The sequence below is a fragment of the Anser cygnoides genome, chromosome 20 (genome assembly GCF_040182565.1).
Source record: "Anser cygnoides isolate HZ-2024a breed goose chromosome 20, Taihu_goose_T2T_genome, whole genome shotgun sequence".
In the NCBI taxonomy this organism is placed as follows: Eukaryota; Metazoa; Chordata; class Aves; order Anseriformes; family Anatidae; genus Anser; species Anser cygnoides.
Window position 1 is genome coordinate 5,180,950 of NC_089892.1, and position 26,011 is coordinate 5,206,960.

A 26,011-nucleotide genomic window follows, 5' to 3' on the forward strand; every position below is an offset into this window, starting at 1 on the left:
GGCCTGGAGTGGGGAATGCCAAGGAAAAGCAAAATCCTTTGGAACAAAGGAAACGTGTGTCGCTTCTGGGGATGGGTCGGAGGAGGCGATCAAGGACAGTGGGTTGCTGTTCAAAGCTGAATATCGCAGTAAAAATAGCAGGGCAAGTAAAGAGAGACGTGGGGTCTTGTGACTGTCTGTGTATTTCCATATAGACTTTAAACAGAGATGGTTTTGCTCCTGTCTGTCTCAGGTGAAAGCATTTATACAAATTCTTTAAATATGCCTTGGCAGCTCTTACTCTTAGGTTTTCTCCTGAATTATAGCCTTGTTCAGTAGACCTCAAATCTTAGGTGTACATTTCACTGCAATACGTCTAGGGCTCCTTGGAGACATCAGGTAGACCGCAAGTGATAGACGTGAAACTTTCCCTAAGCTTTCTCTTGGCTGGCAGCCTGGGAAGTGCCAAGGTGGAAGGGATCAAAACCGTCTCTCTGACCAGGCGCTGGCGCAACGTGCTTCGTTGCCTGGGGCCGTCTGGGTTGTGGCTTTTTCCCCGTGTGCAGCCACGTAAAGAAAAAAATACAGACCTGGCAGTTGCTCGTAGTTGGCTGTGTCCAGAGTTACCGCCTGAATGGCTGTTTTACGCCTCGTGTTCTGGCTGAAGGCGACGTGATGTGGGCGGAGAAGCCGAGGGAGCATCCGAGGGATTACTCCTGGCAGCGGGGCAGGTGGGTTTGTCTGCGCATCCTGCGCGGCGCTGGCAGCAAGGTGTGTGATCGTGTTAGCAACGACCGCAGCCACGTCTGAGGGGTGTTGATCACTTATGTCATTGTTTTGATACTTCTCGAGTTCGCTGCGTACTCACGGCTGCTGTAAATAATAACGCGCAAGATTGCTGCCATGGGTCACTCGGTCTACTGGCAATAGCCAAAAAATTCCCACATCAAGCGAAAGCGTAACTGATCCCGAAATCGCTCTCGGCGCGCGTGTTGTGCGAACATGGCTGTTGACTGAGGTCCTGATCTGAATCGGGTATCCAAAGTTGATGACTTATGCAAAACAGCATTCGCTGCGAAGTTACCGGTGTTGTGGCTTGCCCTGTGGGGAGAGCTAACAGGCTGTGGGTTTTTTATTATTATTTTCGTTTGTTTTTATCTTTTAACTCTTCTCAGATGAGGTGCTTCACATCTAAAAGCTTTGGCAACCCGGTGTAATGTTTCAAGTGTTATCACAATGGGGAAACAAAATCATGCTCGAAATATCACGGCTCAGCAGCGCCCGTTTGGTGAGGTTGTTGTTGGGTGTTATACCCAGAGCAGCAACGCTGTTCTGTGGTGCTGCTGCACGGTGAGATCTTGGGTTTTGGGATGATAACAAAGCACAGAAACTGGCTCCTCCTTTTATCCTCCTGTGCCCTTGAAGGAGTCATTTGGTTAAATTCCTTAATATTTTTGCAGCTGTGGTTGTGGTTTATTAACTGATGCTGCCTTGAAGAAGAGCCCGTGTCTGCAGCAGAGCTTTCATTACTCATCTGTCAATACTTGCAGAGTGAAACAAATGGGTCTAGGTAGAGAGGCTTCTGCTCTTCTGGGTAAATGCTCCGGTTTCTTTTTCTCCCTCCCTGCTCTTTTACTGAAAGGGAAGATACAGACAGTTCTTGGTGCAGTGCATGGTAGTGCTGTATTGGATAGGAAGGTCTGGCCTGCTTCGTCTGTCGGGATTATTTAAAGCTATGATGTTTAGATTCTAGTAAATGAACCAGAAGGAATTGAAAACATCTCTCTTTCCCAAAATATTCTAACTCATACAGCTGTAAATGCCCTTTATCCTGAATCATACCAGCTGAAGAATGGCCAATTTCTCTTTTGCAATGGGCAAAATGTGATTTCTGGCCCGTGGTTCAACATTGTGCTTGTCAGGAGAAGTCCAGTTGAGATTATTATTTATTTTCCTTACATATTCCATAAAACTGAAAACGAAATAAACCAAAATGATTGCTTTGCTGTGCCTACTGAAGCAGACTGCAGGTTTTGCAATAATTGTCTCGGCTTCTGCGTGAAACGTAGGAGGCAATTTGTCTGCCTGGATTTTACTTTTTTTGCATGCTGATGGGAAACGAAGGGCACGTCTTACTTTGAAGCCCCTGCAGAAGAGGGAAACCTGAAAATTTCAGGGACTGAAATGCAGAAGGTTTTCATGTTGGTACGTGGTGTGGGAGAGCTCAGGGCACTAACACTTTCTGGAGCAAGCGCGCGGTCGCTGCGCAGCGCCTTGCCGGCACGGGGCAGGGCTGCAGCAGGAGGACGAGGTGTAAGCAGGGAGCGGGACTCGCGGATCCAAGGGCACTGACTCACTTTCCACATGCTGCTCTCGAGTCTCACACTTGACTGTGACAGATGTTTAACAGAAGAGCAGCCATGCTAGTGAGCAAGCAGACTTAGGAGCCTGAAGTTAGCACCGATCACCTTCTGTGCGTGTGCATTTTGGGGGAAGTACTGGAGTCCTTGCCCCCTTTCCCTGTTGTGCCATCTGGTTTTGCTTTGTTTTTATTTGACTTAGCAAAACGCAACGGGGAAAAAACATGCACAGCAGTTCCCTGTGCAAGAAGATAGAAAGAGCTGAGGCGCAGCCTGGTTAAGGAAGCTGATAACTTGAAGCCTTGCTGTTGTGTGCCTTTGTACCTTGACCACATGAGGTATTTGCAGGTAAATCGGTGCCAATTTCCGTAGTGCAGAGCTGTCTTCTGCGGTGGAGTTGCAATCAAAAGTGTTTGAAAGCCTCTCCTGTGCGAGGCTGTTCTGCGTTACCCCAGCCTGCAGCGGGAGCGGAGGGAACCAAAATCTCTGCCAGGTTGAGCTTTTGATTAACTGCAAGCGTGAGGACCTTGTTTGGAGATAAAAACTGGTCAGCGGGTATTTCCATGGGCTTCCCCCACAACGAGCAGTCTCAGCTTTAAGTAGATGCATTGCACATTGTTTTGAATGGGAGAGATAAGGACTTGGACTCGATGATCCTTGTGGGTCCTTTCCAACTCGGGATATTCTGTGATTCTATGAATTTCGAAATCCCACTTTTTCGGTAGCCTTCATCTGCTGACCTTATGTGAAACAGTGGAAAATAGTTCAATTGAGGGAGAAAGGAAGAAAAGATCTGCACGGCACAGTGGTAAGCGTGTTGGTCTGATCCCCAACCAACACTGTGTTCTCCTGATCTGAAGGGGTTTTTGCTCTGCAAGGACAAAGATAGCTCCCAAAATGTGGTGGAGAGCCATTGTAAACTCCCCAAGTGAGAAGAGTTAGTATCTAATATGACTTTTTAAACAATTTTCAGATTGCTGATACATCCTCACACATCTTTAATCTGTGCACAGGTGTCAGTGCGTGCATTTGGCCAGCTTTGACTGTGAAGTTTGGAAAAAAAGAAAAAAAAAAGCAAGCTATGGAGTATATGAGCAAGTAACGTATATAAATTCCAGCATTTTATGTAGCTGTGCAGCCTATCAAAATCCAGCAGTGAGACTCTCTTTACAAATGCTTTTGTATTTTTTCTGTTGACTCATCCATCCAACACTTGCAGTAGCACTTCAGTACTGCATTATAAAGCCGAAGATTGAAACAAGGCTGTTCTTGAGCTGGTTTAATCAACAGATGCAATTAATACAATAATGTTTGTGCTGACACCCAGTCTCACTGTGACTGCATTGTGGGCAGCGTTGCCAGACAAGGAGATCTCTGTGGCCGGGGCCTCACTGTACGAGCAGATCACGAAACGTTTGCGTTGAGCAGAAGATGAACATTGAAGGAGTTTCAGACCGATCCATAGCTGGCAAAGGGCCTCCCCGGTGCTACAGGCAACATTAATGGAAGGTTGAAACGCAATCTGCAGCGCTTCTAATTTAGTTGATGGGTTTATAAAATGCTGGGATTTCTTCGTTACAGAACATCAGAAGCGTAAAAGGAAGGCTCGGATTGGTTTTGTTCTGTGTGAATAAATGTGGGCTGGTGGTGAAGGAAATACAGTTTGGACTCAGAGCTTTATTCTCACATTAGAACAATGTCAGTCCCAAACCAGTGCTTCTCAGATGTATTTTACCCTGGGAACTTGCATAAAACGTCTTCCCTTTCAGCTATTTCATTTTTAGCTGTACACAGGGTGTAACCATTGTTTAAGGGAGTGTCGGTGGCACGGGGCCAGTTGATATGTAAACCCTATCACGAATTGTTTTAAAGAGAGTGCGATTTTCTGTGCTGAGATATATCGATGACTTTTCTCAGGGCAGGAAGTCCATGCTGACTCCAGCAGTTGCCGGAGCAGCTGTTCATTATGAGTAAGCCATATGAAAAATCTTGTGAAAGCCTTAATATCAGTAGGAAGCAGGGCGAGCTTAAATGATCACCACTCGAGTGTGGCTGAGCCGTGTCAGTAGCTGCTTTCATACTTTCACTTGCTTGGAATTTTACATTGGAAAAGGTTTCTGGTTCTTACGGTGGCAAAGTCTGTAGGATAGTTTACAGGGAGGTTGTTTTTAACTTCAGGCTCGTTAATGGTTGTAAAGGCTTGCCTGGACACTCCCCATATCTTGCTCCAGGGTATGAATTTATTTGATTTAACCCACGGTGAGTTGATGGAGCAGCTTCTGTCTCAGTAAGGGTATCTCTCCTGGCTCCGTGGCTTCTAGGATTTCCTAACATCATAGCACTGGTGTTACTTAGACTGGGTTTCTGCCAAGTCCTGTATTAGGACTTGTATTAGGACAGAGCACATGCTTGTAATGCACTTCCCTCCCTGTCCTGAGCTTCCTAATCGGTCAGCTGGGGGTTTTTGTTATAGCCTGTCTCCGTTTTTAATCACGGAGCTGTCTTTGGTTGAGGCTGACAGATAGCTTTCCACCCAAAAGTCCGTTTTAAATTAATGAACATTTAGGTTAATTTCTGTAACTGACGTTTTCAGGAAAAAAAAAACAACGGTTGTTATTTTGGTCTGGAAGCTTCGCCCCGCGCCAGCCGTGAGCAGCGAGGCGGCGCTGGGCTGCGTCGGGCCCCCTCTGGGTGCGGGTGGCTGCAGCATCGTCGCTGGCCTTCGGCTCGTGAAAAAAGTGTGCAAGAAGTGCCGTGCTGCAGACGTGAACCCGTCCGGAGGCTGAGCGTGCAGCGATGGTGGGAAACCCTTCCACCTGCAGCCGACCTGGTACACAAGGAGGCCCGATGTAAAGCCTTCCTAGCTCAGCTTCTGCAGGATTTCCAGCCCACGGCTGGGTTACTTCCTTCATCCTACACTTGAACTCAGCGTTTGATTGCTTTTTATTTTGTATTGTCCCTTGTTGTCTGTGACACCAGGATGTGATTTCGTCTTTGTCACCTCTTCCCGCCTTTAGTTTCTCCTAGTTTATAATTTTTTGACGCATATATTGGTTTTTGTACTGCGTCCTGGCAGAGAGCTTGTGTCACGAGGTTTTGGTTCAGCAGGGTTGTCCTGGAGCTGTAGAGGGATGTGCCCCAAATAGCGGTACGTGTCACAGCCACGGGCTGTACGTGTACAACTTGCACAAGCAACAGATAACTGCTCTTGTAGCTGAGCGTGATGTGTCAGGGGATGGTTCACGAGGGTGGTAGCAAGGGGAAATAGGGGGTGTTCTGGCTTATTTGGAAAACAAGATTCAGTTTCCTTTGGTGTAATAATTTCATGAATCAAAAAGGAAAATGAGTAATAGTCCTGAACGTTTACCTAGAGCTTTACGTTTTCAGAGCATCATGCAAGCACTTATTCTGTCCCTTTGACTCCGTGCTGTCTGTAGTGAGGCGAGAACAGTAAGTACAGCGTCTGCCTCTGCTTCATTTACTGCTAGGGTTTAAGTTGTTGCTTTGGACGGATGATGTCTACTTCTCCATAAGCTTCTGCTGGCTGTTCAGTTCATCGCTAGAGCTGTGTACCCTCTCAGTGGGTTGGTAAATCATGTTTTAACGCATTCAAGATCTCAGCAGGCAGGGAGAGCGGCAGACAGTGCTGTGAAGTGGTGGCACCGCTTGTTTGTAGGGAAGTGCAGGTGTGCACAGAGCATGCCACCTAGAGGAATGGAGCTGGCAAGGCTGGACGGAGCCATGCTTTGCTGGGTAAACGTAGGGGGCTGTGAGAGTGACTGTGTCGAGACCTTCGTGCAGTGCATGCTGTGGCCCTGCCTCTGGTACGCTCACCAAGCCAAGTGTGAGAAGGTCCTGCACAGCCAGCTTTCCATCAGCTCCTCAAAAAAAGCTTCTCAACTTTTTACCTGAGGTTACTGTTGATGATTTAGCATTCTGCTTACGTTGGTCCTCATCTTTCACTGAGTCTTGGGAATCTGAAATTAAATCGAGGATCTCACCTCAGATATCTTCTGGGAATTCGGGTGAGGAATCTAGCACAAGGTGTGATTTGATGGGATAATGCTCTCTAAGCTCTGTGCTTTTTTTGGCTTGTATGTTGCAATTTCTTTTGCAGGAGACTAATAAATTTCCCAGAAGATTATCCTAATTTCCAAAGTCTCAAAGTCTGAGTTGTAATTAAGCACTTAATTTGATGAGGTTTTTTAAATGTGTTGCTGGTCTGCTGGCAGCTTGGGGAAATGGTTCCATCTGCAGCCCCGCTTCCCTCGTGTAGGTTCAAGCTCACAAAGCTGATGTATATTTAGAAGTGCCAGAACTTCAGCCTACCAGACAGGCTTCAGAAAATTGCTCCAAATTCATGCTTTCTGGATAGGGTAAAGCCAGATTTGAAAGATGTCCACCTTCTTTGAAGAAGCTCAAGTGATCGTTAGGGAGATGGCAGATTTTCATTAAGGCATGGGCAGTGAGCAATTTTAATAATGCGACTGATTGCTTACAAATTACATTGAGTTCCCCCATTTCCACAAATTGCAGCAATCATTCCGTCCAAGAGGGAAGCTATTATTTTATTTCTTTGAAATGAAAAAGCGTTTCTTTTTTAGTTCATGTTTAACGTCCTCTGTTCTTTGTGAGCTGAGCCTGCATCTCGCCTCTGCTAGCGAGGTAGTTTCCCCGAGAACCAGAAGCACAGAGTCAGCTGCTCTAACTGGGCTGTCGTCGTCGCTGGAAAGGTTTCATGGGGTCGTGCTGGTAAGCTCTGCTCTTCATGGGACTCCCATGCAGTGGTTTCTGTGGTCAGTGAACTGCTGAAAGCCAGAAAGGGACAGTAGCTTGTGCTGTTCCTGCAGCATGACGGGCGGTGGTGGAGGTCTGGGAGAAGTGCTCCAGGTCCAGCATCGATGTACCTCATATGCAGCATGAGCAATGCTTCGGCAGCCCAGAAAGGCACCCTCCAAACTCTGCTCATGTGCTCTGCTGAATTTCAGGTGCTGGAATACGGCGGGGAGGTTTTCCTGCGTGTGCTGAGCTAGTGTATTTCCCTTGCAGTCGGGGACGAGGAGCTTGTATATAGTCAGGAACCGCTGAAGAACTGTAACTTTACAGTGCAGTAACTTGAGGGTTTCCACCATATGTTCCTTTGTGTGGTCTCCTAGCCCAAGCCAGGCCACCATCCAATGTCGTGATCATCCAGTGAGCCAGGGAATTGTCAGGTAACCACGTGGTAGGCTTGACCAGACAGTATTTCCTCTTTAGGACAGAAGTCTGTTTTTGATCCACGTTGGAGTAATGTGTGTCACAAAAAGGTCATAACCAATGACTTAGGCTCATGGGAATCTAACACAGAAATGATAACGACTGGGCAGAGGTTTTCTGTTTCATGCTGTTTGAGGTCATAGCTTCTAGTTGACTCTGATTAAGTTTGTCTTCTGCTAAGATTTCTCTCTGTTAATTTAGAAATCCTGCCCCCCTGCCCCTCCCCAGAGTTAAAACTTTTATGCTCAAAACCTCAGGAGCAGGCTTGAAGACTTCATTACGCTGTGCCTTTGCGGTGACCCCCACATATTTCCATCGAGACATTAGGATGGCCTTCCCATTTCCTCCTATTCTCAGTTTAACTTTTCCTGTTATGGGAATACCAAAAAAAAAAAAAAAGAAAAAAGAAAAATGCAATTAGTCGTATGTTAAAACAACCAGACTAAAGCCAGTAGGAAGAGCATCCTCTCAGTGTTGCTTTATGGGGCCATGCATCAGCGTGCCATTTCGGCTGCGGCCGGAGCTGTTGCGAATGTTGGCCACTCACACATTTAACAGGCCCGCTCCGTGGCTCCCTCCTTACCACACGTCCCTTTTTGCTGATAACTTTCTGTCCTCCGGGCTACTGACAGCTGTTGTCCACTCGCTGCTAATTAAGAAAGCAGCATGAGCGATGGCAATGTGGTCTGGAGAGATTGAGCCCCCCTCGCTGCAGCAAAGCGTTTCAGCCTGATTAAAAAGTCTGAGTGACAGCTGAGCGGCCTTTTTTTTCCTCCCCTGTCTGTTGAGCTTCTCTGTAGATAGCCTGTTTGCTATCGAAACTCTCATGTCGGGCACCCTCTGTATCTCAGTGCTTTTTAGATCCTGTAACAATAAGCAATGTCAGAACAGATTTACTATTGAAAAAGGGGGCACGTGTGAAATTTAAGCGGCTGTAAAGCCACGTATTTAACATGCAAAGCGTTGTGTACATCTGTGCTGTTACATAGAAATTCAAATGTAGGTCATTTTTTAAACGAAATGATGCTTACTTTGTTGAAAATTTAAAACTAGATAGAAAATCAAGATTATCATGAATGAACAGCGCTTAAGTAGACGGATTGAGTGGATTTCAAAGATGCTCCCTGTTTGTTTAAGGATTTTCCTTGTCTGTTTTGTTTCCTTCTTTGGTTTCCTTGTTTTGTTTTCCCTCGTTTTTCATCCAGTCCCGGTGGGTGATCTTTTGTATAGTGGTTGTGCTGTGATTTTTAAGATGCAGCAGGAGCATGGGCTTGAACTCCGGAATTCCCTTTCTAGGCTGTGCTTCTATGGAGATAAAATGGGAAGACTGACATTAAGATAACAAAAGATCCTTGTGTTAATAGACATCCAGAAGATGCGAATTGAAGTGATGGTGGTTTGGTAGAAGCCACCTCCTCCTGAACCAGTGATGCTCTCTGGAGCTGTTTACCCCCAGCAATATTGTGACTCTCTGTGTTTCAGATTTGACCTGCAAAATCCAATCTGAAATCTTGTTTGCAGTAAGTGGGGTCTGTGTACCCCCTAGCATGCTCTGCAGGCAATGTCCTTTCCTCTCATATCTGGACTATAATTCCTTCCTGTTGTGATTTTTCTCATGCTTGGCTCTTTTTATCTTGGAGGTGATTGTTTCATGATACAGTACCACAGCACAATCAGATCTCCTCTTTAAAAGCACTGCGTGTGTATAGGAGTAAAATGGTTATGTTAAAAAAAAAAATCACTGCCAAACTTGGCTCCTTAGGTGTGTGAAAATCCTTTAACTAATGATGTCTGCCACAGTATAATTGAACAGCAGAAACAAGTCCAGCGAGAGGAAGGTGTGCCTTTGAGTCTACTTGCTCCTAGTCACCTTGCGTGCCCATCACTTTGCCTCGCGATCACTTTCTGAAGGAAATCCTGGAGCATTTGACTTCAGCTTTTCCAATAAAGAAGTGTTTTACATTTGTTGAACAAGAGCTGCTCTACCAGTCAGTGCTGAAAATACTCAGCTGCATACTTTCAATACTAAAACGATAGGAATTGCTGCAAAATGTGTTGTATTTATAACTAACCAAACTAGGCAGACTTTTGGGGATATGGGTGGTTCAGTGAAAGTGCTATAATGTCCTTGGGAAGCTTTTTGTTTTCACGTGAAGAGAACAGATGCTGATATGATGCAAATAGAAGAGAAATCCTATCACCAAATCGGCCCCGAGTCCCCAAGCTGTAATCTGTAAATAAAGTGATTTATGGGTATTATAATGAAAATGGTGGCTTTTTTTCTCCAGACAAAATATTGTTTCCAAACAGATCTCTCATTATTACACTCTGGTTTGGCTACTAATTTTATGAAATAAGCCTGGTAAACGTAAGGTTGGAAAACTAATGTTTCTTTATCCTCTGCCAGTAAGAATTTATGGAGACACCAAATCCCAGTCCGTCTTGCTGTGGGAGCTAATTAAGACTATAAGGGAATGGTTTCTTGCTTCAAAATGTTGAAAATGACTGTAAGCATTCCTACTGTTACATCTGGAGAGCTTGTTACGGATGGCGAGATTGATTGTGCAGGCTCATTTGCTGTGAGCATCGGTTGTTTCTTTCCAGTAACCTGATTAGTGCTTGGACAGCTTTGCCAAACTGTTTACTACCTGCTGCCCGGTGACTGGCACTGCACGCTTCCAGCAGATTATAGGAATATTATGCGGCTTCAGGATCGTGGTTAGTCCTTTTGTCCTTTGTTGTCAGTCACGGTGACATCAGGAATCGAGCTGCCAGCCTCCAGGTAGGTCTCCCACCAACAGTGACATGTTTTTACATCTGTTCTGCATTAGCTCTTCATGTGACTGATGGCAAGTGTCAGTTGCTCTGACTACCCACAGCTTATCCTTTTGTGCCATGAATTTATGGCTGTATAAAATGAAAAACCACCACACGGTCATTTCAGAGACACAGAGGTGGCGGATTTGACATTAAAGGGGTGAAAGAAACATTCTGCAAATTCCCGTGTAAATTCCTAGATGCCTGTTTGGTGGTAGGTTAGGCTTAGTTCAGCCTCAAGTCTTAACAAAATCCTAGAGCTCTGCTGCTAGGTCTGCAGTTGATTTGCCTTCTACTGGGTGTGTGAATGGGCAAAGTATTTCAGCAGAGCTGGCGCTTCTTGGTTGGATGGTTTTGCAAATTTAGACGTGGTTCCTAACGGGAGAGCACAAACCATGAATTTCCTTTACAGTAGAATACGTTGGTTTTATGTTGTGAAGGAATGGGTTTAGTTCCTCTGGTTTCCTGATTCCTTATCATACCACAGGAGTGTCCTTTAAAGAAACAGAAAAGAATAAATAAGAATGCTCTTACAAACTGTGATGTTCTTGAGGGGGAAAAGAAGAAGTAAGTGCAAAAATTTTGTGAGCAGGCCACTGGGTGTTAGGGAGAGCGCCTGCAAGAAAAATCTCCTCCTTGGAGGTTTGTCAGCTACTTTTGCTCAGCAAAGCTGGACTTTATCTTGTAATCTTTAAGAAACAGCTTCCCATATATATGAGAATTATCCCAAATATTTCCTTTTATTGCCAATTTGGCTCCTAATTAGCTTAATCCACTTTGCAAGTATACAGTTTTTTTTCAAACTAAACCCATTTACAATAGGAAGTTAATTGGGAATGTGATGCTTGTGTTCCCAACCTTCGCCTTGATTTGAATCGACTTACCTGGGTGGAAAAGCCCTTTCATTTGGAAGTCTAAATTGTAAGGTTCTTGTGGCTTTGAGCATTATTGCATTTTATCATGATAAATTACTGGTGTGTTACGGTTTCAAGTGATCTCCCTTAAAGTATAGATTCTTACAGCTGCCAGAAAAACAGCTCAGCTCTTCTCCTGCTCCGTTCTCTGCCAGCGAATAGCAAATTATCCTCACTGTGCATGAAGTATTGAAGTCAAGGAAGCATTTTCTATAGATTTTTAATTCTCTTTTATAAGTGATTGAAGCTCTGTTGAAAACGTCTTCTTTGAGGGGCTTCTTTCGAAGTTTCCATATGAATGGGTTCAGCTTCATAACTTAATGTTGTGACTGCTATATACAGTGTTTTGTTCAGGTTTTTAAATAAAATAGCAATCAAGCAGTTTTGTTGAGAGCTTTTTGGGTCTATGGCTTGTGTATAATACAATGTTCAGGATGGATGTGGAAATGCTCTGTGTTGTTCAAAGTCACAGAGGCTGTAGGAGTCGCCTCTGGAGGAACTTGGGGCTCCTAATGTATTTTTATGAAGCGGGTTTTCCCAAGTCAACGTGCCTCTTCCAGATATTTTTTTTTTTTGAGACATTTTCGTGTTTTGCAATACTGTGTAAGTTACATAGTTGGTTTTCAGGTTAATGAAGAATGATGGCACATTTAGTGCATTCAAAGACTTTCCCGAGTGCAGAGTTGCCAGAAATGGAGTGGGAAAGATACCTTCCATCTGTCATTCTTCTACAGGAATCAGCAGTTCAGAAGCGGATGTAGCTGAGCGTTATTTGCTGAGCATCTGAGCAAGGTTAATGAGTACAGGGAGGGCAACAGGGGGACACTTACCTCCTTAACTGGGGAGGGAGGCGAGTTGATTTTGTAGGGTAAGTCTGTAAATAGGGCGGAGAGGAAAGGGGAGCTTCCCCTGAATGTATACTAAAATAAACGAGGTCCGAGCTCAGATCTGAAATCTTGCCGTGAGACCATGCAGGGCGTAGCGGGAGAGTGCTCCTTGCGGGGAGCAGGTGTTTGCTGAGGTCCCGCAGTCGATGGTTGCAGTGTTCGGCTGCTTGCACCCCTCTCCCATGGTACAGGACTACTGCCAAGCAGCACCCTATCTCCTCATATTCCTCCTTCTTTATTCCTCTTCATGTACACACTGTGAATCGTCAGATAAGAATAGAGAAAATGTCAAGGTCTGAGGGCTAGCAGTGCCCCCCCCCCTTTTTTCCTTATTGCAGTGTCCTAGAGAGATACTATCCCAGGCATAAGTGTTTTTTAATTCATGTGATATTAGGTAGCAATTACAAAGCTATAATATTTAGCTAGGCTGCCACAAAGCTTAGTCCTAGATGCTTCATATACTGCAAAATGGAATTATTAAACGTGCATCCTACAAAGTCAGTTCTCCTTGCAGCATTACAGGTGGTGGTTGGCGCATGGTTTACAGGGTTTCTTGTCGCCACGCTGCAGCGTGATTTTTGTTTAATTTTTTTTTTTTTTGGCTCGTTGGCTGGACCCAGTTGAAGGCTCTCGGTTTCTGATGGGGGGAAGTACAGTTTCCCTTGGGGCAGAGCTGCAGCTTGCACAGGGTGGTCGTGCGTTATCAGATGGTGAGGTTAAATGCAGAAGGTCTGGGAGGTATTTACCCCTGTAAGAACGGCACCAGAGATGTTTTTATAAGCACGCCTTTGTGTCTTTTTGAGCCCAGCTGCCATGAAACGCTAAATCCGCTGCAGAAGTCAGTATGTCACTGAATGGGTTTGACACCGAAAGAGCATGAAGTTAATCAGGCTAAAGCTCTGACAAAGCAGCAGGCTTAGCCCGACGGAAAAGCAAGCGCGCTCTGGGCGCACTGGGGCGTAGCCCGACCTGGGGCCGCCAGACCCCGCGCACGTCCTGGGGCCTCCTGGGCTGAAGTTTCTCCTGGCAGACTGCTCCTCACTTGCCAAATGGACCAAATGAGCTCCCAAAATATTGCACAGTGTACCACCAGCTGAAATCATTATCGATCCACCTTGCGGGTCTGGTCAGCAGGATCGCCAGACCATTGCCCGTTGTTTTGCGGAGACGTAAATAGCTTTGGCAGTTGTGGTTTCGCTGCTTTGTCAAAACCAAAATTAAATCTAAGTACCATAGAAAGTTAGTTCTTATTTATAGATTCCTAAAGTCTCTCTGCCACATAATCTGGGCAGTGGCTTTGAAACGTGCTTTTTCACGTGGAGTGGATCGTGGCCTTTGAACGCGTTCGCCCTGTGCCCCCATGGCAGGTAGGTCCCGTGGGCAGGAGCTCGCTTCTGAAACCTGACGCCCTGCTCTGCAGGGGATGTGATAGCCGAGGGAAGGGGCTGCTGGTAAAACCTCGCTCCCAGAGCTGGTAATTCCAGATTTATTCAGTGATAAAAGAATTGTTTCAGCATGGAGTGTAAAGAGATGCTGAGATAAGGTTCAGCTTTGATTTTGGTAAAATACATGCCTTGTTTTAGCTCCCTTTACCTACCACCCTGTTTGCTATATGTTAGCATTAAAGGTGTTTCTTCTTGAAAGGCAAGCTGACTTCCTGTATCGGTGAACTGGAAGCTCAATAAAAATTAGAAACTGGTTCTTAGTAGGGCCCACTTTTGGTAATTTCCAGGAACTGCTTAAATACAGACAGCCAGGGTGATTACAAGAAATAAGGTTGCACTCGAGCAAAGAATTAAGCTCCAGTGAACTAAGGCTCAGCTGTCCCCTTCTTAAGTGGGTTTTCAGACTCATCACCGCATTAGGCAACGTAATACTCGTAAATAGCTGGGAAATAGCTGCTTTTTCTTCAGCACTAAATTAACAGGTAAAATTCTAGTGAGTGTTTCCATGCTAGCGAGGCCTCAAGGCTTCAAAAGGCTTGATTGCGTTGTAGTCAGCAGGTCTTTCTTCAGATTCCTGCAGTGCTGCTGCTGACACTTGTACAGATCTGTAAGGGTTTGCCTCTGCACAAGTTCGTTGTTCTCTGTCTTTTTAAAAAAATATATTTTGCTTGTTTTAAAGTCTGGATTTGCTGGGAAGAGAGAGGAGAACTGCAGGTATTTGTAGCCTTCGCTTTGAAACCTGTTATCTGTGGGAGTGATGTAACCAGGCAGTTTTAGTTCAGGCAGGGGGAGGTAGGATGAAATGGAATTGCCACAAAGAATTGTTTACTGCTAAAGCACCTTTTAATGTTTATGTGCAGTGGTGTGAAAGATGGACATCTCACTTAGACTGCTTAAGCTACCTTATGTTTCCTGACGGTCTAGGTATGTGCTAATCCTGCAGCTAACAAAGATGAGGGTTAGTATTTCCTCTTCCTCCTGGGCTGCTCAGTTCAATTAACATCTTGGTTTCCCTTTGCTGGAGGCACTGATGTTTCAAATTGTGCTTATAGAAGACTAAAATTTCCTACTGCCTGTAGGCAGGCAATAAAAGCGGTGGTTTGTTTGCAGATCCTATCAGGTGCAGAATAGGGTGCAGAACCGAGGCTGTGGCCTGCAGCTTCTTAACCCTTTGTGGAAGCAGCACTACAACGACGCGAGAGCAGCTTCTGACCTGATTACATCCGAAATCTCACACCTGCAGTGCTGCTCTATCGCTTTGCGCACACGCTTGCCTCTGTATGTGGAGATAGAGAGCTGGCCCTTCGGGGCCGCAGCGTGGAGCGCTTCAAAGGCGAGCGATTTGCATAGCCCTCCTGCGATGCTGGCTTTTGTGGGGTAAGCAATATTAGGGAAGTTTACACTGGTCTCGCAGTGCTGCTTTAGGAGGTGGTGCTGGCCCGGTTCCTGGGACTTATCTGTCTTTCCCTTGCAGAAATGTGAGCCCCCAGCATGGTGCGGCAGAGGTGTGCAGACTTGTTTAATCTTACAGAACCCAATATCTGCGTTTCAGCATCTGAGCCCCGGGGACACGGCGCTAGTCAGAACAGGGAGAAACGAGGAGTTAGCTCATCCCCTAGCATTCATGGAAAAGAGCTTACATCACATTCTCACCTGGACTGTTGCCCTTAATCTACGGCACTCGCTAAAGAAGGAAATAAAATCGAGCATGTTTAAGCACATATTTTCCATGTTTTGATCTTATTTCTTGAGCGCAGCCCAGGGGAGTGTGGGGAGTGCCTTTTGGGCAGTGTATAAGGTTACTCCCAAGCCTACTAGAACACAAGGGCTAGCTTTGCAGTTCAGACTGAATGTGTAAAGAGTCTGTAATCAGAGGTCAAAAATAAAATGACTATAATTAGCAGTGTCCAAAGCAACTGGAAATTGTGTCAGGCAGATCCGAGCCAGCTTTTCTTTTCCATCGCCTAATGAATGGGAGCTGAGGTTTCTCTCCAAGGATGAAAGAAGGCTGAGTTGTTTTCCATTCAAAACTGGTGCTGTGGGACCAATGCGAACTCACGACTCATTTACTACCTTGTTTTTCAGCTTTTGAACCTGCGGGCAGGTTGCGAGCAATTAGGCTTTTCCCTAAAGCATCTAAAATAACGCGGTGGTTCTCGCTGTCCTGGAGAGCGCGGGTGACAACATTTTGTCACCTTGGAGATGGATAAACAGCTCCAGCAACACCAGCTTACAGCTTTTCAGGTCTGAGTTTCAAAGCTAGCAGCCGTCCGACTGAAACACAAGTCTAGCAAAGATTTTTTCAGTGTGGGAAGAGTGTAAATGTAAAACGAGAAGAGGGGAGGCAGAGCTGAAGCTGAGCTGGGTGGCAGGGGTGGCAGGGCTTTTTGCTGGGCCGTGGCAGCAGCTGAATGAAACGATTTAGCTGTGGCTTGCACTCTCCCTGCAGCATGGAGTGACTCAGGTACTGCACAGGCATACTTGAGCCTGCAGGGCTTTATTTTTAGATGTCTGAATCACTGTCATGACTATATCCTCATAAAGCCGTGAGACGAGTGGGGATGCCCACGGACCCCATATTAAGTCATGTTTGGTGAACACAGACTCCCTTGCAACCGTTGTGACTTCTGCCTTCAGAGCTGCTTGCTGAAGTAATGCAGAATCTATGCCCTGTAGCTGGATTCTTTTTGTTTTTCCAATTTAAAACTAAATGTTTAGTTAGCAGCCTCGGTGGTTTTGCTGCAAGACCATGGTGAGCGTGTACCCCAGCAGTCCTGTTGATGTTGGAGGCTGCTCGACTCTTGTGTTGTTTTAGTGTTGCTGGCACAGGGGAGCCACGAGTCGTGTTACCAGTGCTGTAATCCCATTAGCTCTCTCGGGCTCGCAGGGCTGTGCAAAATCAGTACTTAAATGGGAAATTACCAGAGACTCGCCAGATGCCGCACAAAGGTTTGCTAGTGATTCGGTAAACGGCAGCGTTTCTGCTTGCGAGCTGATAGGGAACCGGCCTGCTGGAGTGACTCTGTCAGATAAAGCAGAGCAGAAGTCCCGACTGCCGCTTATCAATACATTACAGCATCTTTCAGAAAGAAGTCTCAAGGCTTTGGTGTGCTGGAGGAAACTGAACTTGGGTAGCAAAGTTCCGTTCCTGTAAATTCCTTCCTTGTTCAATTAATTGTAGCTTTGTCCTTTTTTTTTTTTCTTTTTTCCTGCAAACCAGTTGGGTAGCGTAGCAGTTTTCAGCAGCTAAAGGATTCCTGGTTTGTGTGTCTGCATGCATGATGATTCCTCTATTCTGAAATATTCCAGGCTAAAAGAGGACGAGGAGGTAACACTACTAGCTGCTCCGAACTTGCTGCTCGGTGTCGTGCATCCTCTCTTCCTCACTGAAGATTTGCTTCCAAACATGCAGCTGGAAGGAAGAAGAGCTGTACCACTAACGTACCATAAAATTAATGTTGTTGACTGATCCAATCCTTTTTGCTGCAGTCGGGAAACGTGGCTGAATTGATAAGCTGCCCTGTGCGCCTCCCAATTCCCTTGCAAACACTGCGAGCTCTTTCCACATGAGGTTGCTGCAGCTGGAGATGTCTCATTCATGGTTGCTTAGAAAAAAAAAAAATAAAATAAAAATATGCTCTCTGACAAATAAAAATGTTTTGCTTCCTCTGGAGGCCCCAGAGGGCGGCATAAAAAATAATGAAGGCTGTGAGTCACTGAGCAGAGCCTGGCCAGCTGAGAGGGAACTGAGCCTCCCTTTTCCATAGAAGTTTGTGTGCTGTCATTGCACATCATTAATGCTCGCTGGTTTATGCTCATTCACTGTAATGTTGCCAAAAAAGAAAAAGGGCAGTCGGTCTTTCCGCTTCCAAATGCTGGCTGCTTCGAAGGTGACGTGATGTTAAAGGAAAAGTTTCTCCAGCACTCGAGAGCCATTGTTTGATTCTCAGGCTGCCCCTCCTCTGCCGTTTTCCTCCAAAACCTGGCCGCTCTCCTAGCAAACAAATTCCCTGGAGAGGGCCTTGGAGCAGCTCGCGGCCAGCTCCACCTAGGGTACAAAGGTTAGGGTGGGCACGCTTCCTGATTGACACGGGGACCCTCCCTTTCTTTTTCTTTTTTTTCTTTCTGAAGCCCTTACCGGGTCTTTTTTGGTCTCTGGATAAATTCGCTTTGCTTCTGTGGGTAATGGCAAAGTTGAGAGAAGTAAACTTGCTGGGTGGAAGTGATGGGTGTGAGGCTTCTGCGGCGTGTCCTGCAGCAGTGATGTGCTCAGACACCTAAGAGGGATATTTAAATTCTGTTCCGTCTTCTCTGTGTTCAGGATCTCAGCTCATCCTTTTGAGAACCTACAGCGTTACGCGAGTGCTGCGTATCAGTGTCTTTAGACTTCTGAAACATCCCTAGGACTTTTGAGAAAGGGGGCGTGAAATGTGGCAGAAAGCTGCTGATGGAGAACTGAGCTGTGCGGGGCAGGTGCGAAAGCCAAGAGCGTGTCTGGGGTTCCCCTCCTGTTCTGTTCCTTTCACCCTCCTTGGAGGCCTCGTGCTTCCTCTCTGTCATCGTACACATGCGGTGACAGGCTGGAACTTCTTGTCTCAAGAAAAACAGGTGCCCTCCATCACAAAAGGACTGGAAAAGGGCCCCTGCCTTAGCCCCGCGTTGTCCACAGCACGCTGATGAGCTTCAGGTCTGTCCTTCTGGCAGTTCCTCTGCGGAGGGGCTCAGCTGCTGGAGGATGCTAGGGGAGTTTCTGGTTAGAGCAACATTTCTGCACAGCTCAGAGGCTTCGGTTTTCCTTTATTTGTTCTTATTTTAGTGTTTGCGTTACTGGAGAGCTTTCAGTTAGGGCAAAGGCCCCACAGCTCTGTGTACTTACAAGTGCCCATTAGATAAGCCCTTTGCTTAAAGTGAAGGTGGAAGGAAGGTGGCTGGGAAATCCGGTAATATTCATCTAAAATCTTTACAGATCCATGCTTTGCAGTATATTTTGCAATTATAGTCAGTAACTCTTTACCTGTCCATCGTGAACTGATTGTCCTCTTGTTTTCCTGGCAGCAGAATTGGGTCTGGAGGAGCAGGAACCCGTCCCCATCGCTGCTGCCTCGTTCGGTAGTGCGCCGCAGCACCAAGTGGGCAGGCCCAACAGAAAGGTCGTTTTGAACTACACCTCATTATTTTTCCCTTTTGCTTCTGAACCCTTAAAGTCCCTGTCAGCGAGGGTTTAGTTGAAGCCTTGCAACTTGCCTTTTGTCTTCCACAAATGATCGAGCTGTGCCCAAGGGAACAAATGCCATTTTAATGGGCATTGTTGTGTAATTCATTACATAAGTCACCTCTGTGTTCAAAGGACTCGTGGCACAAATGGCAGGAGCGCTTGATTAAAAATGAGCACAATGGCTTCGTTACGACACTGGGAGAGATGTTCTCTGTTATTTTTAATCTGATAGCTTTTAAATATGTGCATCCAGCAGAGACCCAAATGGCCTTTAAAAAGGGAACCGTTTGTGGGATAAGATTTTAGACTACTTCGTTCTTTCTAACGAGCCTGGAGAATCAGTGCAAGCTGGAAAATGAACTTTAACCCTTTTTAAAGGTTTTGTCTCCTCTAAAGCCTCACGATTTCTGTATGTGAGCACATAAAGAGTGAGAGAAGATGAAGGGTTTCGTTTTTCAGGTGAGGGATAGATATGATACTGTATTCTGTAGTTTACGAAAAACACTATTTTTTATTTATCCACTATGATCCCAACACTACCCAAGGTGAACTGTTAAAATGCACATCCATGCAGTTGCAGCCCGCCTGTCGTCGAGCAGTGCCGTAGTAACACAAACCTTACCAAGAAGCCCAGAGGCAGATAAGGGGGCTTCGCTTGTCCACCCTTTACAAGCTCCCATCAGACGGGGCGGCGCTCGCAGCTCACGCGGGAGGTGGCTGGGAAAGTCTGCAGTGACTGAGCTCTGCACGGTGCTGAACTTTCCATTTGACTTCAAAGTAAATAATACGCTGCCAGGCCAGGCTGGTGGAATTCACCGTGAGTGTTTTGACTTCATTCTGGTGTTCTTCCGAACCCAAGTGGGAAACAACCGCTTCGCCATGGCAGTGGTGGCGTAGCTGTTGGGCTTTGACCTGCCGGCCTTCCCCTGAGCACTCCGGTTTCTTCACACTCAAGCACGTAAGCTGATTCATCGACCTTCCCTCGTGCCCCTTAACCCCCTACCGCTTGAAATCTCTGGTTATTCCTCCTCAGGCCAAGCTCTCAGCAAACCAGCGGGAAGCACGGCCATGTTGTGGTGGATGGAGGTGCGCGTCCCTGCTCGGCCAGCAAGGCCTCAGATGTGCCCGGCGGCAGGGCCACGTTGGGCCGGAGCATCAAGCAACGCTTCTCGTGTCTGGTGTGTGGGCCCACCTCGGGGACACGAGCTTTGAGCCCAGTGAGGCCCTGACACAACAGCTGGAGCGCGTTCAAACCCAGCAGAGCAGGAGCCTTATTAATAGGGAGATGGAATTAGCCGTGAAGTGGGTGACGTATTAAAACTCCCGGTCAGAAATAAGAAACTCAAATCCGTAGTAATTTTGAAGGGATTTTTTTTTTCCAGTGGTGTGCGGCAGCAAAGCGTCCAGACATGACATGCGAGGGGATGGGAAGTCAGCAGTTCCTTTGAGAGAGAAAGGCTTTGATACAGCGGTATCTTTTTTCCCCCATTCCAGTTGAAATTGCCACATCCAGCTTATTACCCTGTCTTTTCCCATTCATCTTACCAATGTTTGGACTACGCATAGAAATACAGGTACCCTACTTCTGCACCCCAGAAAGGAGAAAGAGAAGCTCAGAAGGTGGTGCTGGAATTCAGTGAAATGCTGCTGGGTATCCATCAACAGGAGGTGGGGGAGTAGTACAACGGTGATTTCTGATGGGCAGACTGCCGAGCTCAGGAACGACCTCAAGGCTGCATTGAGAGCCTGCTTACTGTAGGCTGGCAGGAAGGTGCAGAGGGACAGGAAAAGCGTTTTGAGCACTGTCATGGCTCTGTTTTCTTCTTCTCTGTGTACGTTATCAAATTATTGAATCAGTGAAGGCATTCTGTGCTGTTTGAACTTTTAACTGGGCAGATGTAGGACATGTTACATACTTAAATGGGATGTGGTGTACAGAAAGTGAGCTTCTCAAAGCAGACCAATGGTAACCAGTCTGAGAAGTCTTGCACAGCCGTGCTTCTTGCAGGAGAGTTTTAGCCTTCATCTGTAAAAGCTTCGGTCACTTGCACCTTTGATCTAGAATACATTCTTACTTCAGTGCAACTTCTCTTTTATACCACTTCATCCAAATTCATTAAAATGCAAATTCTGTTCATAGTGCTTGAATGATGTATCTGCTTGAAAGCCTTAAAGCCCATCATGCTGAATGTCTGTTGGCAGTCAGTGAATATCATCACAGGAGCTCCACAGCTTGACTCATGAATATCGGAAGAGGGACCAGGGACTGCAGTGTGATTTTGATGTTTGGAAATGGAGAGATTCTGCACCAGAACCACCGACTCACTCTGTGCTCTGTTTAGACAAGTTGCTTCACCTTTGCGCCTGCTTCCCATCTGCAGAATAAGGTTAAGACCCAACTGTTTGAGGGTGAGATAGATACGTTTGCAATGTGCTTGGAACAAGAAGAGCGCTATTTTAAGTGCTATGTGCAATTGAGTGTAAGAGCATATTGGTTTGTGACTCATTTGTTTAACTACAAATGCATCAGAAACTCATGAGCAGATGAGATCTGGAAAATGCCTATTGTAGATGGAAAGACAGTAGTAAAAAGCTGCATGAATGTGTGATCGTCGAACTAGGTCCTCATAGGGCTGTTCACACAATAACCTTTATTTTGCAAACGTCAACTGTTTTTACTTCATTAGTACTATTTTAAGAAGTTCCCATTCTGCTCCAGCCACTTGTTCCTGTCCTTGCTCCATAGATCTGTGTCTCCTCGGAGCACAGCCGTGCAAGCGATTCAGCACTGGATGTGGCAGAAAGGTAAAGAGAGCGAAGGGCAGTGGTTAGGCTGCTGTCAGCAGAAGAGAAACTTTCTTCACTGACAAGACGTCGCCTTTGTGAGGTTCCTCACCATGCACTCTTACTGCTTCAACTGCTCGTATGCTTACCAAAGTTGGGTAGAGATGTCTGGTGGGAAGGAGAAATGGAAATTGCAACCTTCTGAAATCTTCCTCCCTTCCTAATTTCTTGTCTCTCCAAGGCTAAATTATCACCATAAGCAACCAAGGGTTTTGTAGATACTGTACGTTGTCTCACTCAGACAGTTTGGATCTCACTGCTGTCCATGGAGGAGCCAGACACAATTGGTTGTCATTTCCCTGTAGATTAATTATTGTAATTGCCAGTTCTTTTAAAAATAAAGTCTGAGCCATGACTTCTTCTGGCAAGCATGCATACCTGCACATGTATAGCAATTCTCACACGACGTACCAAATAAACACTGTTTTTTTGTGGAGCACGAGAGCATTATCGCAGCAGCCAGGGGCTGTTTTCAGTGGTGACCTTCAACACTGTGGAGCCGGAGAGGTTTTAAAGGTTTGGAGATCCCCTTGAGGATGTAAAGCAATGACGTAAATTGTTGCTAAGTTAGGGTGCCAGCTGCTGCCCGCGATTCTTCAGAGGCCAATTGATATGTCTGGGTTTATCTGCAGTGACCAAGGTTTTTAGCGCCTCCCTCCCCAGTGCATTAAACGGGACTTTATGATACAAAGAAAACTTGGAGAACCCTGTAAATGGAGAACGGGTCTGCAGCCAGACTGGATTATAATTGGTGCTGATGCAGCTTTCCATTAATAGCACGTCTGAAAAAGTTTGATGCGGAGGACCCGACTAACTGGAGTTTTGGCTGCGGTGAAGGTGTTAATAGTAGGGTCTTAACACTCTTGTCGGGAAAACGCGTTTAAAGGGAGACAGCCCTTACAGGGAGACGAGCGCAGGTTCCTTCCTTCAGGCTGTGGTTAGGTAAATTCTGAGTATTAGGAGTGGTGCTCGCGCTGGTGTGGTATTTAGCTGCTGGGTGCTAGGTTTGACTCAGCAGCCTTTTCTGCTCGCAGGCTGCATGCTAACGAGGTGGTGCAGTGCTGCGTACAGCGGCTGTGCTGTTTTGACTCAGTACAGGCAGCACAGTCAATTCCCAAATAATGCAAAAGAAAAATGAAACATGCAGCAAAACTGCTTACTTTTCTTGATAATGTAGTTAAAGATAAGTTCAGTATCTTCTGTTGAATTATCTGGGTCACTAGAGAGCAATTTAAACCTTCATTTATTAAAGTGCTGTTTGCTTAAAATACATTTGCAATTGCTGTCTGCAAGGCAGCATAGTTTTATTTAGCTTGCTGGCTGAACAGATAAAAATACATTGCAACAGTAAGTCTGCATGTGGCACGACTGCAAACCTTTGAGACTTCTGCTTTCAGATGATCAGAAACCCTTGAAAATACGATTTTCAAAAGCTTTGAGCAGTTCTGTAATTAAGCTTCTTCGGGGATGCACCAGCGCCGAGTGGTTCCTTCTGTTCTCGTGGTTTGTGTTGGTACTTCGGGTGTGAAATCCACCGTGAGTGACAGGGGCTGGTGTTTTCGTTCAGATATTTCATAGAGCTTCAACCAAACAGTGCTACCAAGCGGGTAGAGCTAGGGACCAGCAGCCTGGGAAGGGTGTGAGGTCGGACTGTGCTTTCCTTTCCTGAAGCTGCCTGCGTGGCCAGGGTGGTTCCTGACCCCGCGAGCAGGAGCTCAGGCGGCCCAGGTTCTTCCCCTGCTGTGTGAACAAGCCACTTCATCCCCTTGACTTAGTATCCTCAGCTGCAAAAGAAGGACAGTGATTACCTCCTTTGTGAAGTACTCTGGGACCTGCTGGAGATAAGTGCTTTTCAGAGAGGAGTTTTTCCTTCTCTCTCCAAGGCGCAGAGCAACAGCAGTCCTGCTGTTCCTGCCTTGGCACTTCAGCCTTGCTGCCTCCGAGGGGAAGCAGGAAATGGTGGTGATATTGTGGTTGGAAACATAATAAAGAGCCACATTTTTTTTTTTATCCTGTTCCACTCAATAAATTTACATGGTTGCAATGTTTTTCGTAGGCTGGTTTTCCAGATAATGCTGTAGCACAATTTCCCTGTTTTCAACAACTTCACCCTAATCCAGTAATGCATTTCTGTGTCTTTCTAGATTCTGAGCGTTCCCATCTCTCCTCGTTCACTATGAAGTTGAAGGGCAAGTTTCATTCACCAAAAATAAAGAGGACCCCTTCAAAGAAAGGAAAGCAAGCTGACCTGACAGTGAAAACGCCAGAGAAGTCAGCGAACAAAGTAAGCAGATGAAGGACATGTTCTATTAGTCTTGCTGGTTTCTTGCTTGCTGGTACTCAGTTTGTCAAAATCTGCAGCCCTGCTTCCAGCGTGTGACTTTGTGCCATACAGAATTCCGCAGATATGTCAGGGAACTTCAGGGTTACTTTATGGTTAGTTATAAACTATACAATAAGAGATGTATTTTCTTTTTTTGAGATGCTGATGAGACCTCCTTCCATCATTATTTAAACATCTCCTTACGGAATGTAGTTTAATGCCTGACATCCTCCCAGCGTGCACACCCTATGATTATTCTTACAGCTTCCCAATGACTGCCTGGTTTTGGGGCGTGATCCTTTAAAAAACCCCAAACCTAGGTGAGCAAATCCTTGAAGCTCGTCCAAAGACGTGCGCAATCTCTGATGACGTTAGCAGGGAGAGTCAACCAGGCGCACTGAAGGAGCAGCTGATTCCAGCACACTGGTCCTCGCGTCCAACATACTTCACGCCCTGTAGGAGCTGAGGGCTGGGCACTCCTTCCCAGCACAAACCTATCAGTGTTATCTCCTCTGCTGTTGTGACCCGATTGCGTAGACTGAAGGATCTCTCCATAACAGTACTGTTGCAGTCAGTTTTCAAGTATAAATCTAAGCCAAAAGTTAAGAACAGTCGAGGTTATTTATGATAATTCAGAATCTTTTCCAGTTGTTGTTGAAAGTCTCATCCAATGTGCAGTGCCAGACACGCAAACTTTTTTAGATTATCTCTGCTGAGGATTGTTGTAGCGCTGTTGCGTGCAGTCAGCAAGATATTGTTATCTTACACTGTGCGATGTGCTTAACACCCAGCGAGATGGCCGCAGGGCTTCCTAGCCCTGTTCTGCGCCATCGTATGGGAGATGATGAGGCTTTTATGTTCCAGGCCGTAGTTTGTCCCCAGGAGGCAACAGATACGCTGTCTAGGGAGCCAAGCACCTTGCTTCGCCCCACATGCGTACTGGACTCCTGCCAAGAAACATAAAAAAATCTGTGAGTTCTATTTAAAGGCTTTTAAGTCCAGCAACATTTCAGGAGGGTATGTTGAGATGAGTTCAGAGGCGTACCATGTAGAACATATTTCTATTCTACCAATGTGTTGTACTGTTTTACTGGGAAGTTTTCTCCCAATGTTCTTTTTATTGATTGATTCACTAAAATGCATGTAGAAGATGCATTGTTTTTTCCTCTGAATTGATGCGGGATCAAAAATGAAATAAATTAAAAAAAAATTAAGAGCTGTTTTCAAAATGCTATTCTACAGCAAATATGTAGTGGCGTGTTAATTAAAGGCAAAGCTTTTGCTTTTTCTTTCATTCCTATAATAAACAGTGTAAGATAAATGACTAATAAGGCACGCTGAATATGTAAAACCGTTTTTTAATGTACAGAATGGGATTTTTTTTATTGGAAAATAAAACACTTGAAATAATTTTTTTTATTGCAGACAATTATTTAAGCCGTATACACTTTGTACTGTGAAATATTGTTGATTTCTGGCTTATTCCTTATCTGTTTTAATAAGTGGCTGATTAGTCCAGCTAATCAGTTAGTTGGAAATAGTCAACTCATTAGCTTTGTGGGGAGGGAGTGGGGAAGAGGATATGCCTGGATTGTCACCAGGGTCTCTCACTTGTGTACAAAGATTGGTTGATAAATAGGAGATTTTGTGTCAGAAGACACACTTGGTACGCTAGATAATCATCCTTTCCTCCCTCTCAAGTACTACGTGCTATTTTTATACTCTTGAAGTAGATATAGAAATAGCAATACTAAAAATTAATGTAAAATCACTACACACAACCTGAAGGTTATGCTCAGTGCACACACACCTCTTCTCCTCTTCCCCTTTATACCTGTACGTGGGGAAAATAAAGGGATTTTTTTCCAGACCCTCCTTTTTTAGGCCATGTCTTTGATTCTTACCTGAGGGCATACTGTAGGAACAGTAGTGTCCTTCAACACTACATATGAAGTTACAATAGGATTTTCA

General features: G+C 45.6%; 1 protein-coding gene across 11 annotated transcripts in view; it reads left to right on the plus strand.

The window, feature by feature from the left end:
• The window catches only part of RAPGEF1 (Rap guanine nucleotide exchange factor 1), an 89,974-nt gene that overhangs the window by 9,486 nt on the left and 54,477 nt on the right, over positions 1 to 26,011 (plus strand). For all 11 annotated transcript variants that reach the window (XM_066980800.1, XM_066980799.1, XM_066980796.1 and 8 more), the window contains one exon: positions 23,862 to 24,001. In XM_066980800.1, coding sequence (XP_066836901.1) covers positions 23,862 to 24,001 — 140 coding nt within the window. The remainder of the gene's footprint in view (positions 1 to 23,861; positions 24,002 to 26,011) is intronic.